The sequence below is a fragment of the Kogia breviceps genome, chromosome 8 (assembly GCF_026419965.1).
Source record: "Kogia breviceps isolate mKogBre1 chromosome 8, mKogBre1 haplotype 1, whole genome shotgun sequence".
Classification (NCBI taxonomy): domain Eukaryota; kingdom Metazoa; phylum Chordata; class Mammalia; order Artiodactyla; family Physeteridae; genus Kogia; species Kogia breviceps.
In genome coordinates, this window is record NC_081317.1 from 16,437,696 (window position 1) to 16,455,889 (window position 18,194).

The 18,194-nt window shown below is 41.1% G+C and overlaps 1 protein-coding gene across 1 annotated transcript; it reads right to left on the bottom strand.

Annotated features, from left to right (window-relative positions):
- Window positions 1-874: 874 nt before the first annotated feature.
- Window positions 875-11,258, bottom strand: TLR4 (toll like receptor 4). Its single transcript, XM_059071625.2, has 3 exons — window positions 10,538-11,258; window positions 5,899-6,065; window positions 875-3,550 (listed from the first exon to the last, which is right to left on the bottom strand). The coding sequence occupies exons 1-3, from the start codon at window positions 10,628-10,630 to the stop codon at window positions 1,285-1,287; spliced, it is 2,526 nt and encodes an 841-aa protein (XP_058927608.1). The 5' UTR covers window positions 10,631-11,258; the 3' UTR covers window positions 875-1,284.
- Between the last annotated feature and the right edge of the window lie 6,936 nt (window positions 11,259-18,194).

Here is an 18,194-nt window from a genome sequence, read left to right on the forward strand (position 1 = left end):
GTGGCCATATTTCCAGTTTTTGACAACTGTATTTTCCAAGTGTCCTCACTGCACTTTCTTTGACTGCACCATTCTGGGAAAGCTGGCTGCATGTGCTTTTCAAAGAATTTCCCTTAACATGACCCACAGTAACCTCAAGGACATTACTTTCTCAATGATAATATCTACTCTTTCCTAAATGTGATCATGGAGTGACATCCAACAGGAAACAGCAATATGTGCTGCCCACCTTGAACCATTTCAAAATCCCCTGAAAGATTCAATGGACCATCAAACAATACTCATTTGCTGCAGAAGAAACCTTTGCTGCAACTCCCATCATGCAGTCACCCCAGCTCTATCAGCCCACATGTTTCTGGGGTCATCAAGAAGAGCTGACCTCCTGAGGTCTTCCCACATCCTGCCCTGCCTCTAGCCTGAATTGCTCATGGTGAGACCAGGAAGTTGGACTTGTCTCCCTCTATTACAATAAGTGCCACTTTCAACCAAATTCTTTTAATGCTTCCTTCATGACAGTCATAACTTGGTAGGTAATAACTTCAGAATGGCATCAAGTGACAAAGTGACAGAGTATATTTTACATATTTGCTCAAAAGTTAGTGGTTAAATATGGATCTTTCCAGCATGCCTCTAACAGCCTTATTTATGATATGGGTTTATAGAGAAGACATGAAAAATGAGAACTGGATTTATAAAGACAAAAAAATATCAGGGACTAGTAGTTAATAAATAGAACATGCTAAGGGATAACCAGGATATTTGTGAATTGACTTAAAGTAGGGGGGTGGATCTGAATCTTGAGCCTTTTGAGTCACAAATAGAATTTAAATTATATTCAAAAGAAAAGGGAAAAGTGAGCCGAGACCTAGATCAGTTGAAACTACCAAAACCTCTTTGTTTTAACATGGCTAACACATATAACATGAGATGGTTTCTACTCAAAAGACGAAGGAGAAGAAGTCTGTCCTTTTCTAATCTCACTGATGCCCGATCTCTTAGTTCTAATTCAGTTTGGCGGGGTAAGAGTTGAGTTGACTTTCCCTGTCCTGGACTCCTTAGCTGAGTTGGTTGAAACATCCACCTGGAAGTTCTGTATTTCAGTACAGTGTTTATTCCCTCTACATTGTAAACTCCATGAGATTAGCAGTCCTGTATAACTTGTGCACCACGAAATCACCAGCCTTTATTTAGTACAATGCTTGGTACGTTGCAGCATTTAATACTTGTTAACTGAACAATCGCTGTGTCCAGCTGGGCAAGGAGCACATCAGGAGATTTTCCTCCTCAAGTGGAGTCTGTTGCTTCCTGCTGTCTGCTGTCTGCATCTGCTGTTCCTTCTGGCCTCCATGGTTTACCATCCAGCAAGGCTTTTCTGAGTCGTCTCCAGAAGATGTGCCGCCCCAGGACACTGTCCTCCCACTCCAGGTAGGTATTCCTGTTGAGAAGGCGATACAGCTCTACCTTCTGCCGCAGCAGGGACTTCTCCAACTTCTGCAGGACTATGAAGATGATGCCAGCATGGCTGCTAAGAAACTGCCAGGTCTGGGCAATCTCATACTCAAAGATACACCATCGGCTCTGGATGAAGTGCGGGGACACCACGACAATAACCTTCCGGCTTTTGTGGAAACCTTCCTGGATGATGTTGGCGGCAATGGCCACCCCAGGAATAAAGTCTCTGTAGTGAAGGCAGAGCTGAAAGGGGGGCACCCCCTCCTCCAAGTTCTTTACCAGTTCGTTCCTCACCCAGTCTTCATCCTGGCTTGAGTAGATTACAAAAGCATCATAGGTGCTTTCACCTCTGCCGTACTTTTTGCAGCCAGCAAGAAGCATTAGGTGGAAATAGAACTTATAGACCAGGACTACTGCCACAGATACCAAGAGGATGGTGAGAACCGACACACTAACGATCATCTTGTTCATCTGACAAGTGGCATTCCTGAAGCTAAGCACGGGCATGTCCTGCATATCTAAAGGCTGTGTACACATCATTTGCTCAGCTCCCACCAAGAGCTGCCTCTGGTCCTTGACCCACTGCAGGAAACTCTGGTGTTCACAGACACAAGCGAAGTCATTCTGAGTAAGATTTAACAAAGCAAGGCTCCTTGGCAAATGCTGTAGTTCTTGCTCCTTGGACTCCATGATACGGTTGAAACTGCAATCCAGAATCTGGAGGGAGTGGAGTGGTTTATAAGGAAGTGTATCCAATGACAAGAGTTTGTTGTGACTCATATTTAGCACCCGAAGTCTAGGGAGGGAGTGAAATGCCATCTGGGATACCTGTTCCAGTTGACACTTAGAGAGGTCCAGGATGATTAAGTTAGTCAGTTCTGTGAAGATGTCAGGAAGCAAGTTGTTCTGAAAAGAATTGCCTGCCATTTTCAAGGTTTGGAGGCTGACCAGGCCAACAAAGATGCCATGGAAGACAACTTGGGTGTTGGTATAAGAAATATCAAGGTAACGGAGGTTTCTGAGTGATAGGAATACTGAAAAATCATTGGCCTGTTTCAGACTGGAATGCTGAAAATCCAGATGTTCTAGTTGCTCTAAGCCCAAGAAGTTTGATTTCATAGTAATGACATCATTGAAGCTCAGATCTAAATGCTTCAGTTTGATTGTCCCAAAATTAGTGTGAGAACAGCAACCCGTGAAACTCAAGCGATTTCTTTTGAGATCTAGAAACTGAAGGTTTGGTAGCTCCAAGTCAGTAAAAGTGCTCGTACCTTTGTTGTCTATGAAAACAAACTTTTTGAGAGAATTGAGCTTCAATGTGGGAAATTGTTTAAAATGACAGTTAATCAATTCTAAGTGTTGCCATCTGCCATCTTTAGGAAGGGCTTCTAGACTGTGTAAATCCAGACTCAACAGAGAAATCACAGAGACATTTACCAAACAATTAAATAAGCCTGTATCATCCCTTGGGAATTCACTGAAGTATGCTATCCGAAACTGTTTGAAGGTCAAATTGCACAGTCCCTCCAGGACAGATCTGTCAAAACTTTTCAAGGTCCTTTCATTTTTAAATTCTCCTAAAACCAACCGATTGATTTTTAAACCAGCCAGACCTTGAATACAAACTTTCATTACATGTGTACTATTAAAATTACTTCGCAAAGTCAGTTCATTGAGCTTAATTTCTTTAAAGGTACCTGGTTCAATAAAGTCTAAAGGGTTCAGGGACAAATCTAAAGAGAGGTTGAGTAGGGGCATGTGATGGAGAACCTTCAAGTCTTCGTGATAAATGTTTTGGATTTTGTTATTAGAAAGATCCAAGTGCTCCAGGTTGGGCAGGTTAGAAAAATATTCAGGAAACTGGAAGGAATGGATAAGATTGTGAGCCACATTAAGCTCCTTCAAGGTTTTGAGATGTCCAATGGGGAAGTCCTCTAGAGATGCTAGGTTTGTCTCCACAGCTACCAGCTTCTGTAAACTTGATAGCCCAGAAAAGGCTCCCAGGGCTAAACTCTGTATAGGGTTTCCTGTCAATATCAAGGTGGAGAGGTGGCTCAGGCCCTGATACGCATCATCTTCAATCACCTGAATTTCACATCTACAAGGAAAAGAGATACAGATTACATAATATTTCTGCTGAATAAAAAAACAAAATGAAATATCAACACAGTCATCTAGGTCTTCACACAGATATGACATGCCATATTATGATGCATAGGCAAAAATATCAAGCAACGCAGATGAAGCAAAGAAGAAACCCCACAAATTTGGTACTATCATACTGACCCCCATGACAATCTTTTTTTTTTTATCACACTAGGCACACATGCTAAGCAGAGGCAGCCCATCCAACAGAGGGAAATCAGTTAAAGATCAATGACGGCGGCACGTGAAGACTGAACCTTGGATCAACTTTAGCCATTTCCTGACCCACGTAATTGTGATGATATATCTGATTGGTACAGATGAGGCAGATAGTTGTTAGGCATGATAAATGACTAGTGAATGTCAATTTCAAAGGTATAAAAAATTACACCAAAGTGTCACAGATATCCTTAATGTTCATGAAAAGTTCTCCATATAGGGCTCATCACTTAATATTAATCAGAGTATTAAGATCAATAGAATATTTAATTTGGAAGCAGGAGATGTGAACATGAATCTCTGGTCTGCTGTCAACAAGGCATGTGCATGTATATGAATCCCTTAAACTCCCCGAGCCTCAATTTCCTCATCTACAAAAAGAAAAAAAATGTATCAATAGATTTCCACAGGAAAAAAAGACTGCCTGGTCTATCACAAAGCATCCTTAGAAGATAAGTGGAGTTACTGTTTATGAAGAACACTGTGAAGCAACATGAAAAGTCAGAGTATCTATTGCACTGTAATCTGTCCTCGCCCTAATCCAGAATCTCCTCCTGGCTAACCAGGAGGGGGAGCTGGCCTCTCTCCAAGCACATATTTAAAGCCTTTGAGGGTAGTTCCTTGGGTATGTGGTGTGTCGAAAATGAATTATAAGGGACATTGATGAGAAACTTTTGTTTAAAAAAAAGTGTTGGTCTGTCTACCTCAATTCAGTATATTTCTTGACAAAATCCTTATTCAGAAAACTGAAATTTATAAACTAATGGAATGCTATAATAGTATTTTATGCTTATACAGTCTACTTTACAAGGTTTTTAATATATATAGCGTGTTAACATTTAGTATCACAGTTAACCCTACGGGGTAAGGTTCACCATTTATGGTTCACAGATATGAAAACCGAGACTCAAGTCACACAAAGTGACATGCCTCAGGCCACGTGGCAGTAGATGTTGGAGGAGGACCCAGCTCAAGTCTTCTGACCTCCATAAGGCTCTATGTCACTGCCTTCAAAATGCTTGATCCCCCGCCTTTGTTGTAGTCTATCAATATCCAAGTTAGAGTATAAAACATAAGATGATCACTCTTCTGCAGAAAGATCTACTATCGTCTCATCCTTTATTAAGAGTTTCTGTAATAAAATGTCATACATAAAATGTTTCTCCATTTTTCACAAACCCTTATAGAGATGATGGTCCATTAGCTATTACATTTCTAAATAAGGTCCCTGATGATGAAAATGATTTTAGGATTCAATTCCCCCCAAAATGATGTTAATAACTTCACCTGTTCTAATGAATGATATACTTCCCGGTATCAGAAAAATAAAACATTAGTCACTGTTCTTTCTCACAGCAGATGTTTTCCTTTGATCTTGTTATCTTTCTCTTTGGGTTACTTGTTTCTTTCTAATTCCTTATCCTCCACCCCACTTCCAATATGCTAGACATTATTTGAATCCCACTCAGTTCATGAACTCTATATTGATTATTCACTGCATAGAAGGCCCCTTTTCTGTACAACACAATGTCTTGCCTCTAGTTTGCAGATAACTTATCACCTACTCTTATATATTACTATCCTTATTATCTCAGGTTCACAATCCAAAATCAGAGTCAAGTAGCACGTGTTGGATGTTTACTATGCTGAGCACCACGCTCAGGATTTAAGTGTATCAACTCTTTCCAGCGGATATGCCCTCTTTAATAGCTCGGGTTGTATGTTCTATAGCAACATACTCTCGTTTCCTAGCAGGGCGAAGAACATATAGCAAGCAGTCAATAAATACCTGCTGATGAAAGAGTTAAAGTCAGTTTACTCCCCTAAATAACTTAAAAGAAAATCAAAGATAGAATTTTCCTTAGAGACTGTCTCATCCAGCTGCCCGTTTCACAAATAAGGAAGCTGAGACCTGGAGAAGGGAGGTGGCTTGCCCAAAGTTATATAGCAAGTAAGATGTCTGTTGAATGAATAAATAGGTGAATGAAAATGAGACGTCATTAATCAGGCTTTCTGACCTAAGAATGAAATGATAAAACAATGAACATTTCTCCGGGTACAATGGTAAAACTCATACATTACCTGGATAAATCCAACACCTGCAGTTCTGGGAAGCTGGAGAAGCTATGGCTGTTTAAATGACTCAGGTGGTTAAAGCTCAGGTCCAGTATCTTGGTCGATGTGGGGATGTTGTCAGGGATTTTGTAGAGATTCAGCTCCATGCATTGGTAACTGATGTTAGGAACCACCTGAAATGGTCAGACCTTAGATGCAGTGTCTTGTTGCATGCACCTTACCAGACCTCCCAGCAACTCTCCTCTCCTAGGCCAGAGCCTGGGATGCCACTGGGACAAGCACAGGGGCCAGTCAACTGTCTTTCATCCATCCATCCATCCATCCAGTCATGCATCCACCCAATCATCTGTTCATCCATCCACCCATCCATTCATTTATCCACTCACTTCATTCTTATAAAATGTCTTACTCTAGATTAGGAAGGGAAAAGCACCTACCCAATGTTTAACCTCTGCTATCACAATGGCAGCATTTAGCGAGAAGCAATGGAGTCAAGTGGTGAAGAGCTGAAGCTCTAGAGTCCAAAAGCTCTGGGTTTCACCCTATCTCTTCCCTGTGATTTGCAACAAGGGATTTTGTTGTTGTTGTTCTTTTATTTATTTATTTATTTAGGGCTGTGTTGGGTCTTCCTTGCAGTGTGTGGGCTTCTCATTGAGGTGGCTTCTCTTGTTGCAGAGAACAGGCTCTAGGTGTGCAGGCTTCAGTAGTTGTGACACGCAGGCTCAGTAGTCGTGGCTCGCGGGCTTAGTTGCTCCGCGGCATGTGGGATCTTCCCGAGCCAGGGATCTAACCCGTGTCCCCTGCATTGGCAGGCAGATTCTTAAGCACTGTGCCACCAGGGAAGTCCCATTGTTGTTGTTTTTCTGAATACACCTCTTGTTGTATACGAGCTTAGGGAGACTGTGAGTCAGGTGTCCAGACCTTCCTTAGTCATAGCCCAATTTTTGCCAATTGTATTCTTTCCCTTGGATCACTGACCTTTGAGCAGATGAAATAGAAATGGGGACAAATCTTTGAAGTGCATAGACTCCAGTGGTGGAACCTAATGAATAGGTCAAGCGCTTGATGCTGTCTTGGTTCCTCTGCTGATTTCTATCATACTTTCCCAAATTCTTTGTAAGCCTTGTTCTCTAAACTCCCATTTAATTTCCTAATTCTCTGATTCTTAAAGAAAATTTCTTGCTTAAGCCAGCTAATTTTGGTTTTCAGTTTAAAACCAGTAGAATCTTTTAAAAGGATTAATGAGATAAGGTATTAAAGAGATTATCTCAAAGCCTATTACAGTGTAAATGATCAATAAATGTTAGCATGTATTATTATTGGCTATTATTAATTCCCCGCTATATGCAGGCTTGTTTCTTATATGTTACATGTTTGAATTTAATCTTCAAATAAACCTTTCTAAGAAGAAGAATTCAGTGAGATGAATTAACATGCGTAACGTCTCACAGGCCATAGTGCGGCTCTTTGCTTTATTCACTTGTCTCCTGAGATGGTATTGCTCACAGAATCCTCACAGCCCGTACCGTCGGAGAGAGGATGGTGCCAGGCATCGTCGCTTACCCTCTTTTATCCTCCTTCACAGGAGGCATCACTGTCTAACATTATGCCTTCTATGTGATTGTTCCATACGTACTGTTTGTTTCCCTCACTAGATCGTAAGCTTTGAGACTCTAGCTCTCTGTCTCCAGCACTCAGAATGATGCCGGGAAAATGGTTAATGCTCAATAAATATTTGTTGAGCAAATGAATTGATAACTGATTACATGGAAGTTTATTCAAATCCCAGTTGAAGGCATTTTCTGCTAAGTGCTGTGGGCAGCACAAAGACCGATGTGATAAGGCTCCAGGCTTCAGTGAGCTCACAGTCTGGAGTAAGAGTTATGATAGGAGCACAGCTCATTCCTGAAAGGGGTCTTAAACCAGGCTTGGAAAATATTCCCTTTGGTTCAGAAAAGGTAGAGATCAATCCTGGATCCAGGGATTGTAGATTGTAGAAGGCTTCCAAGAAAGAGAATATTTCCAGGTGGGTCTGGAAGGATAAGTGAGATTTGGATATGGAAAGAGGGAGAAGGAGGGAAGAGTGTGAGTACACAGGGGTAGAAAACTAGCTCAGATTATCTGGTGTGTGACAGGAGTAGTGAAACCTAAGCCAGAGGGGAAGCCAGAGCCAGATCAGGAGGGCCTCATACTTTGTCCTGTGGCAAAACTTTTAATCACTTAACACATATAAATTGAACAACTGCATGTGCTAGGCACTGTGATAAAGTGATAAATAAAGCCAGCAATGATCTTGTCCTCTTACAGATTCCATTTCAACAGAAAGACAAACAGTGAACAATAAATAAATATATATATATGTATTCACAACACTATATGTATTTTATATATATAGTATATATATATATATGTATGTATACCCAATGATGTGATATAAAAAATAAAGCAGCATAGGAGATTAGAGTCAAATATAGGGAGTGGGGAGCTCTACATGAGACAATCAAGGAAGACTTCCCAGAGGAGGTGACATTTAAGCAGAAATTTGAATGAAGTGAGGGGTTAAGCTATGAAAATATCTAGGGCTGCACTGTCCAATATGGTAGCCACTAGCCACACACGGCTGTTGAGTATGAGAAATGTGGAGAGTTTAAATATGATAAGTGTAAAATATATACAAATCTCAAGGACTTAGTACCAAAGAAAGAATGTAAACTATCTTGTTAATAGTCTAGTATATATTACATTTTGAAATAATATTTTGAATATACTGACTTAAATAAAAATAATATTAAAGTTAAATTCACCTGTTTGTTTTTATTTTTTTAACTACTAGAACATAGTTTAAAACATAGTTTTAAATTCAGTTAGTTAAAATTAAGTTAATTTGGTTAAATAAAAATTTAGTTAAATTTAGTTTATTAAATGTATCGTTTAAATTTAAATAATATCATGTGACCCACTGAGCAGCACTGATCCAGGGGAAAAGCATTCTAGCTAGAGGAACTAGCCAGTGCAAAGGCCCCATGGTAGGAAAAGGTCCTAATAGCAATGGAAAGTTATTAAAAGTTTTTAAGGACAGTAATTTGTTAGAGCTGAACCTCAGGCAAAATAACAACAATGACAAATAAACAGCAGAGAAAATGAGCAGATTAGATTAAAGGAAGGGGGCTAAGGGGTCAGGAGATTAGTCACTGACCAAGAGTCAAGGCCAGGGGAACTGAGGATCTGCCCTAGGGTGGCACTGAGGTAATGGGCAGGGTTGGACAAGTTTCAGAAACTGAGAGCATTTGGGCATGGGAAATAGGAGGAGCCAGGAGTGGCTGTAATTTTATCCTGGGGTGACCATGATTGGAGGATCTATACCCACTAACTGAACAGCAGGAGAGACACAGGGAGGAGGACAATGAGCAGGGAATGGGGGGAGCAGAGGATGTGGAAATAACAAACTTGTCTTTGTTACGTATTAAAGTACACAATTTCCCCCATGTCCTCAATGTCAGGACGGCTGGTTATGCTTTTCTTGAATTTCTGCCCCACCCTAAATCCCAGGGCATTCTTCTGGCTGTTTGGTTCTGCCGTGGGCTTTCCAAAGCAATTGTGAAGTCCATGCAGGGGAAGAACAAAGGAGATTCTTCATGAATGAGATTACAAACCAGCTGGTTGGTGTTTCACAAAGAAAGAAAGCACTGGGCTTCCCTGTTGGTGCAGTGGTTGAGAAACCACCTTTCAATGCAGGGGACACCGGGTTTAATCCCCGGTCCGGGGAAGATCCCACATGGTGCGGAGCAACTAAGCCCATGCGCCACAACTACTGAGCCTGTGCTCTAGAGCCCGTGAACCACAACTACTGAGCCCACATGCCACAACCACTGAAGCCCGTGTGCCTAGAGCCCATGCTCCGCAACAAGAGAAGCCACTGCAATGAGAAGCACGTGCACTGCAACAAAGAACAATAAATAAATAAAATAAAATAATAAAATAAATTTATTTACAAAAAAAGAAAGGAAGCATTGCCTTAGCTGATATTTTGCATCTTTCCCTGTCTCTTTTTCTTCTCTCTTCATCGTTCTGTCTCTGTCTTTCTCTGTATCTCTCTCCTTTTCTTTTCCAACTCCTTTTCTTTTCATTTTTTGGACAGAACTATGACTAGATTCAGAAGTCTGAAGTCCACTCTGAAAGTTTTTTCTATTAAGAGACCAGAAAAATCTTCTTCCTGAGATTGAAAGGGGCAAAGCAACAGCTTGAAACAGAGTGTACAAACCACCAGCGTTGAGCAATGACAGGAAGCAGGTTTCTATTAAAGCCTATAATTCTTTTATCAATGTGAAAACTAGTCTCAGAGAGGTTTAATAACTTCTGCAAGGTCACACAGCCCAAAAGTGAAAGAACAGTGATTTTAAGCAGGTCTATCGGACCTGACCTCCCTAGGAGCACTTTAACTCCTAAATGGGACATGACCCTATGGGCTGCTTGTTAATGTCCTATAGCCATGAATCATTTGGTCCCTGTGGTTTCTTAAGTCTTTAAGGTAATTTGATGTCTGTTTGCAAATGAAACTGGGGCCTGTCATGGGAAACTGAGCAGAGAGCAGTCTTTCAGAAGCAAGGTGAGGCTCCAGGAAGCCAAGCTGACTCCCGCCACATACCTGTACACAAGGGTCCCAGCTCTCCGATCTCAGGCAGAAGAGGAAGGCCATGGCTGGGGTCAGAGCCGCAGCCAGGCGGGCGCGAGGCATCATCCTGGCATTTTCTGTGGCCAGAAGTGGCCTCCTGCAAACATGACCCTCTGTGTCTGCCGGCCAGGGCAGCCTCCGAGGCACTGTGCTGTCTTCCCTTCCCTGCTCGGTGCCCCAGGGCACTGACTGTATTCAAAGCAGTGCTGGGTTAAGGGAGGAGAGGAAGTGAGAGTGGCGACCTTAGCATTCTGGACTTTTGTTTCTCTAATATTTATCTCCTCTGTCACTGGAGAGGAAGTTAGAAGAAGAAGAAGAAAATGTCTGCAGACCAGGGGCTGGAGTAACAGCGAGAGGAAGCTGGCTTTTATCCCAGGAGGTCATCTGACCTCAGGATTATTGAGTTTAGGAAAGTGATCAGACAGCATGTGTGACTAACTACCTAGGACGGTGGCTTCCCACTTTTGTTTTAGTAGTGGAAACTTACTGTCTGTTTTAATTTCCTAGGCCACCATAACAAAAACCACAGACTAGGTGGCTTAAACAATAGACATTTATTTTCTCACAAAGTTCCGGAGGCTAGAGGTCTGAGCTCAGAGGGTCAGCAGGGTTGATTTCTTCTCAGGCTCTTTCCTTGGCTTGTAGATGGCCATCTTCCGCCCTGTGCCTTCGCATGCTCTTTCCTCTGTGTGTGACTGCGTCCTAAGTTCCTCTTCTTATTAGGAAATCAGTCAGTCAGACTGGATGAGGGCCCACCCTAATCCATTACCTCATCACCTCATTTTACCTTAATTGCCTTTTTAAAGACCCAATCTCAAAATACAGTCACATTCTGAGGTACTGGGGTGAAGACTCCAACCTATACATTTTGGCGGGGCATACTATTTAGTATTTAGCCCACGGCATACTGAATGCTAAATACTAAATACTACTATTTAGCCCACGGCACTGTCCAATTTTATGAAATCCAGATTCATAAAAGATAAGCCCACACTTAGGAAACATTGAAAATAAAGCTCCAGTGAAACATGTTTTGAAAAGTACAGGAATATTGGGCAAAGATTGGGGTGAAAAATCAAATATACCGAAATTCAAAATCCAGCATAGGTGATTTGTGGTCTTGTAGCAATGATCAAGTCACTTAAACTATGGAGACTTAATTTCTGGTCTGTAAAATGGGATAATAGTTCTAATCACAACAGAAGTTCACATTTATGAAATTTCATAAATACAAAGCCTTGTGATGCAAGCCACTAAGCATTAGTTTTCTTGTCTTTAAAGTGGAGATAATCACATTTGTCTTGCATGATTGAATTAAATTAATTTACATAAAATGCCTAGCCTAGTGCATGGTTCATCAGGCTATTCCATAAATTGGTAGCTATTAAGGTGATTAAAAATATGAATGTAATGAGGATAATAATTCAAAGTACTGTTATGGGATTAAATATGATGGCATTTGTAAAGCTTTGAGGACAGAGAGTGTCTAGGGTGTAAGAAGTGTTGTGTAAGTTTCCGTTAAAGAAGAACGTTGGTTAAAATGGGGATGTTATTGGTATTGTATCCTAAATAGTTCTACCAAGATGTCCCCCAGGCACCTCAAATCCAACACATCTAAAATCAAGCTGTGAGGAAGCATGTCGTAGGGGATGGAGCACAAACTCTTGCAGACTTCTTCAACAACACTGCTGTAAAATTAAGCTACAAAGAGTCCCCCTGTCAAAATGTTGCCTTAAGGATTGATTGAGACTGTGTAAAGGTCTTAAAGCAGTACCTGGCACAGAGTAGGTGCTCAATAAAGTTTAATTCCCTTGAAAGTTAACAGCATTTTACTTCCATAGTCATCCAAAATGGAAATCTTTTTGACTTCCTCATTTCTCTCATCAAGTGTATATTAACTATATTTTCATATTTTCTGTATTCTTGATGCTCTGGCGTTGGTGGCCTTGCTGATGAGGATAGACTAGTCAGTTCTTAGACATCGCAAATGATTTTCCCTGGAGCATATTTTCATGTGCAAACTAACCAAACCAGAGCCCATGCTCTGAAACACCTCCTCTATCTGGCTTTTATACAGTAAGTCCCCTACATATGAACCTTCTAGTTGTGAACTTTCAGAGGTGCAAATGTGAGTTCGCATGTCCAATCACGTAAGTTAGCTTATGTGTCTGGCGTACATTGTCACGTGCGTGCATCCTCTGCAAGTGGCTGTGCTTTTGTGTACTTTACAGTACGGTATAGAGTACAGTCATACAGTGTCTTTATTTCAAGCTAGATCTGCAAGAGGACAGCTTAATTGAACTCCTTGCTGTGCAACACGAGGAGCTTACTAATGAAGACCTGATGGAATTGGAGGCCCAGAGAAAGGACGAAGAGAGACAAGAGGAAGAAGAAGTAACCAAAGAACTGAAGAGGTTCACAATGCAGGAAGTGGCAAAGGGATTTTTTTTATTTGAGAAGGCACTGTTAGTATTTAAGGCACAGGACCCGAACATAGAATGGTACACGAATGTTGTAGCAGCAGCCATTCAGAATGCAATCCAGTGCTACCATGTCATCTGTGACGAGAAAAAAAAAGAGCTACTACCCAGACATCACTGGATCGTTTTTCAAGAGGGTACATAGTATTGAATCCAGCAAGGAACCAGAACCTGTGCCATCAACATCAGGCCTGAGTGAAATTGCAGATCGCCCTCCGTCTCCTGTTGCTGACGATCCTTCAGCTCTACCATCTCCCACCCCCTCTCCCTCCCCCAGGCAGTAACTCTTCTTGCCCGTTCACTCGATGCCAGCCCCTGGATGCCAGCTGTTGTGCTGTACTACTGTACTTTTCAAGATACTGTACTGTAAGATTAAAAATGTTTTGTGTGTGTTTTTTATGTATTATTTGTGTGAAAAGTATTATAAACCTATTACAGTACAGTACTATATAGCTGACTGTGTTAGTTGGGTACCTAGGCTAACTTTATTGGACTTAGGAACAAATTGGACTTTAGAACGTGATCAAATGGAACTCATTTCTGAGTAGGGGACTTACTGTAATATAGAAGGCAATGTTCTTCTGCCTTGATCATCACAGGGCCAGGTACCAGACAACTGGAGAAAGCCCATATATCCCAGAGCCTGCTGAACTTAAAAGTGTCTAACCGTAAGCCTGCTTACCCTGCTTTTTCTTGCCTTTCCCACAGAAGCCACAATAAAGGCCCCTGCCCACGCCTGCCCCCTGCTCCTCTGCCTCCTGATGGACTCTGGCGCCTCCCCATGCGGCTCCTCAGGGTGTCGCACGCCCCTCCTCTTGGGAACTGTGAGTAACAAGCTATCTTTTCAATGGCAATTGTCTCCTGATCTGTCAATCTCACAACACCTGCATAATAGTAAAATCAGCATTTTAAAACAAAACTTTCTACCAAGTTCTAGAGATTTTTATCTGTAAAATAATTCTAAAACATCAGTCTTCATTTCTATTAACATGACCATTGAACAGCACATCCCTTGGCCTAGAGTATTACATTGCACTGCTCAAGGGTCTTCCAGGGTCCAGACACTCTCCTTCCAAAGTCTCAACTCTTCTCATCCATCCTTTATCCCCAAATCAAAGCAATCTTCCTAAAATGCAAATAAAACTATCTCATGCCATGTCAATAATATTCTGAGGCTGTGTATTGCCTAGACCCCAAGCATCTTGGCCTACCCGCCGCTACACACACACACACACACACACACACACACACACACACACACACACACACACACACACACAGGGTCACTGAAGTGTTCAGCTCCACAGCACCAATTCTGTTCTACACTTTGGAAGGGGAACACAAATCTATGTTGATCAGGGGGTTATCAGTGCTACAACCCTTAGCATCCTGTAATATCCATTTCATGATGATTATAAGAAAGTAACAAGAGTGAACAATCACAACATAGCCTGGCTCACGGAAGAAAGCCCCTCACAGTTTGGCATATCTAAGAACCAAATCTGATTCCATTCAACAATTCTAAGTTTCACATTTTTTCATACGTTAACACCTCTCAAATCAGAACGTGTCTCATAATTGACAACATATTACAATGATCACTGGCAGAGTGGTTTTTTTTTCTTTCCTGGTGACAAATAAGGTAATGGTACATCTAACAATCAATGGTACCTTATATTCAATGAGGAACAGTTTGTCAATAAGAAGACAAAAACAAACAAAAAACCCACAAGCTCTGTTCAAATAAATAAAGAAAACAAATGGTTGGAGAATAAAGAGATTTGTTTCTTAAGTACTCCTTAAAACATGTACTAGAGTAATGGGCATTTTGCATCTACAAAGAAAAATAGAGTACTCAATGTTTCCTAAACTTTTTGACCCACGGTGAATCTCTTTTATCCTTGGATACCCATTACCAGGCCTGTATCCATTAGCGTGCTGTGGAACCATGTTCCTGTGATCTATAATACAGAAAATGCTACTCTTAAGCAGAATCTGGAAGGATATTCTCCTGGCACCCAGCGACCCAATCCCTGTCCTTAGGGCTGGGTCATCACATGAAGTACTGCCCTGTATTTTTCGTCCAAACACCCCTCCTACCAGCAGTGAGTGAGTGCACCCCACAGGGGCTATCAAGGCAAACATCCTAAGTGGTGCCTACTCCTCCCCAGCCTGAAATGTCTATGGCACTTCTGTGTTATTTTAAAAATTACTTTGAATTTTCTATCTCTGTATTGTTTGTCTCTACCAGTAGACTGTAAACTCCATGAGGGTAGAAGCTTTGTCCAGTTTCATATATATTGAATGCATGGGTATATACTCAGTAAGTAATTAATGAATGGATCAATGAACAGTATATCTGAATTTGTTCTTAATATGCAGCTAGTATTTTAGAGTATTTGTCCCTTTCCAGTAATGTGATTCTCTTATAATATGTTCAGTGATTATTCTGGGGCTTTCTTACTATTCTCATACTTTTAAATACTTGTCCTTTATACTTGTATTATGGTTATACTTTTCTACTCCCTAATATTCCCTGAGGGTACATGTGCCCCAGTTTAAGCAACACAGAATAATAGAGTCACACAGCAAGTGGGTTGGGATAGAAGTCCTTATTGCAGTAAACACCATGCCTTGTCTTGGGTTAGAAAAATCTTTGTCTCTTTGAGTCATGAACCTGAGGCAGAGGCTGGTTGATTATGAATAAGAGAGTCTTTCCTCTTTGTTCTGTCTCTGTCCTCCTCCAAATCATTCAGTGGATCTCTGCTTGTCCATCCAGACCCTGGAAAGGTATGGTATAATATATAGAAGGCTATATTTTAAAATATTTAATTATTCTGTTTACTTTCTGGCATCATCATTTCTTTGTATGTGACTTACCTTTAATTTCACCAAGTTTCCTTAACTGTGTAATGGAAATAACACTGTGGCCTAATCAATAATATTGTTTGAGGGTTAAATGAGATAGTATATGTGGATGTACTTGTAAATGTTACAGTTCTACCCAAATGTTGACTACCATTCACTCATTCAGTCATTCACCAAATATGTAGTAAATGCTTAACATCTGCCAGGCACTGTTCTAGGCAGTAGGATACATCAGTGAATAAAACAGACACCCCTGCTTGCATGGAGCTCATGTTCTAATGAGGAGAGAGCCAAGAGCAATTATAAATAAGTATGTTGCACAGTATGTTAGAGGATGTTAAGATCTATGGGCGGAAAATTAAAAGAGTAAGTGGTAAAATTCAGTGGAGAGTGGTAAGGGTACTGAAGTTTTAAATAGGGCAGTCAGTATGGGCCTCCCTGAGAAAGACATTTTGAACAGATTCCTGAAGGAGTTGCTAGCCATGCAGGTATCTGGGAGAACACTGGGAGCAATTTTGCCCCTGGGGGACATTTGGCAATGTCTGAAGACATTTTTGTTGTCACAACTTGGGAGCAGTAAGTGTTGCTACTGGGATCCAGTGAGTAAAGCCAGGGATGTTGCTAAACATCCCACAATGCACAGGACAGGCTCCTAATCCAAAATACCAATAGTGCCAAGGTTAAGAAACCCTGAATTAGAGGGATAAGCTGGTGCAAAAGCCTAGGGACAGGAAATTGTCACAACCAACAAGGAAGCCAGTGTAGAGATGCACAAGTGACCATCTGGATCACTTAGGGTGAGGTAGGCCATGGTAAAGACTTTTGAATCTTCTTGATACCTACCCTAGGCTCCCCAGGCAGGCACTGTCACTCTCTTCTCAGTGCTCCCACAGCAACCAGATGTCATGCTCAATAGCAATTAATTTTCTGCATGTCTCACTAGGCTTTCAAGTCCTTGATGATAGCAGTCAAATCTGGTCCATCTCTGTACACCCTGTGCCTCTCACAGTGCTTAATACCCAGTAGGAGTTCAATGTATGTTATTTGCATCAATGATTATGATAATAACTTTGGATGATAATAGCAATTGATTTGATTTTTATTCAATATACAGGCTAATAAGATCCATGAAAGGACAGATTTTGTTAGTTACATTCATAGCTATAGCCGCAATGCCTAGTCGTTACCAAGTACATAATAAGTGCTTAATAAACACTGATAGAATAAAAGAATGAGTAGGTTATATACATAATCAGCCCTTCCCTTGATTTCTGGTCAGTCAGATTTCTCCTCTTCTTAGCAACTTCTCTTGAAAAAGAGGAAAGATAAGTTGAAAAGGAATATCTGCTCTTTTTCCTAGTAGACAACCTATGACAAAATACTCTGAGCTGGTAAGCTGATGCAACCGTGCTATACTGGCAGGTCACATGATAACACATAAGTGTAGACAGCACATGCTTGCATAACCCAGGGTAATCTTTGGAAAAGGGTCAGGACGTAAATCAATCAATCAAGCTGGTTGATTCGACAAGTAGCTCCCCTTTTCTCCTATTTCCCATACTAGAGGAATCCAGAAATCTGGAGATGATCCGATGGGGAAAGGATGAACAGATATTCAACCTGGGCAAATAAATGCACATGGAACACTGAAAAGTATCCAGTGAATGCTTTCCTTGAGGTTCAAGAGATACAGTTCAATCCATACAGAGTGGAAAGGATGGTGCAAGATTCAGAGTGACATTCCTAGTACTCTGGCTTTATCCTTAGCCTTTGAGAGAACCCTACTAATAAGCTATCCCTTCCTCTGCAAAAAGTATTATACCTAAACCCTGTTCCTCACGTGCTCTCCCAGACCCCTGCAGACCCTTGGTCCTTAACTCTTCTCTTCCTTCCAAAGTCCAGGCGTTGTGTTAGCTACAGACTTATTAATATGAGTTGTTAGTTTTTCCTTGTTTGGCTTGGTGTTGTTGATGGGTAGGGGAAAGGGAAAAATCTACAGATTCTAAGGAGAAGAGCATAGGACAATAAGACCCTTGTGGATTGACCACCAAGTAGGAGGAAAAAAAAAAACACACTAAAATAAAAAGAAACCCAAAGGATGGATACTTACATGATGAAAGTGAAACATTTCAATCAATTATTTTATATTTGATGCTTATATAAGTACTTGCCTCCTTTCCTGGTCTGAGTCAAAGTAGGGGGGAAAAAATAGGGGAAAACCTTTCCTAGTGCCTTGGTCTTAGATGGTTGAGGCTCCAGGTCTTAGATGGTTGAGGCTCCAG

What these genes read in the sequence shown, in the direction of transcription:
- TLR4 (XM_059071625.2), bottom strand. Translation starts at nt 10,630, where the DNA reads ATGATGCCTCGCGCCCGCCTGGCTGCGGCTCTGACCCCAGCCATGGCC. An exon ending in GCTGGGACCCTTGTGTACAG is followed by an intron (nt 6,066 to 10,537) that starts GTATGTGGCGGG and finishes TGACCATTTCAG; the next exon opens with GTGGTTCCTAACATCAGTTA. An exon ending in CAGGTGTTGGATTTATCCAG is followed by an intron (nt 3,551 to 5,898) that starts GTAATGTATGAG and finishes TTTTCCTTGTAG; the next exon opens with ATGTGAAATTCAGGTGATTG.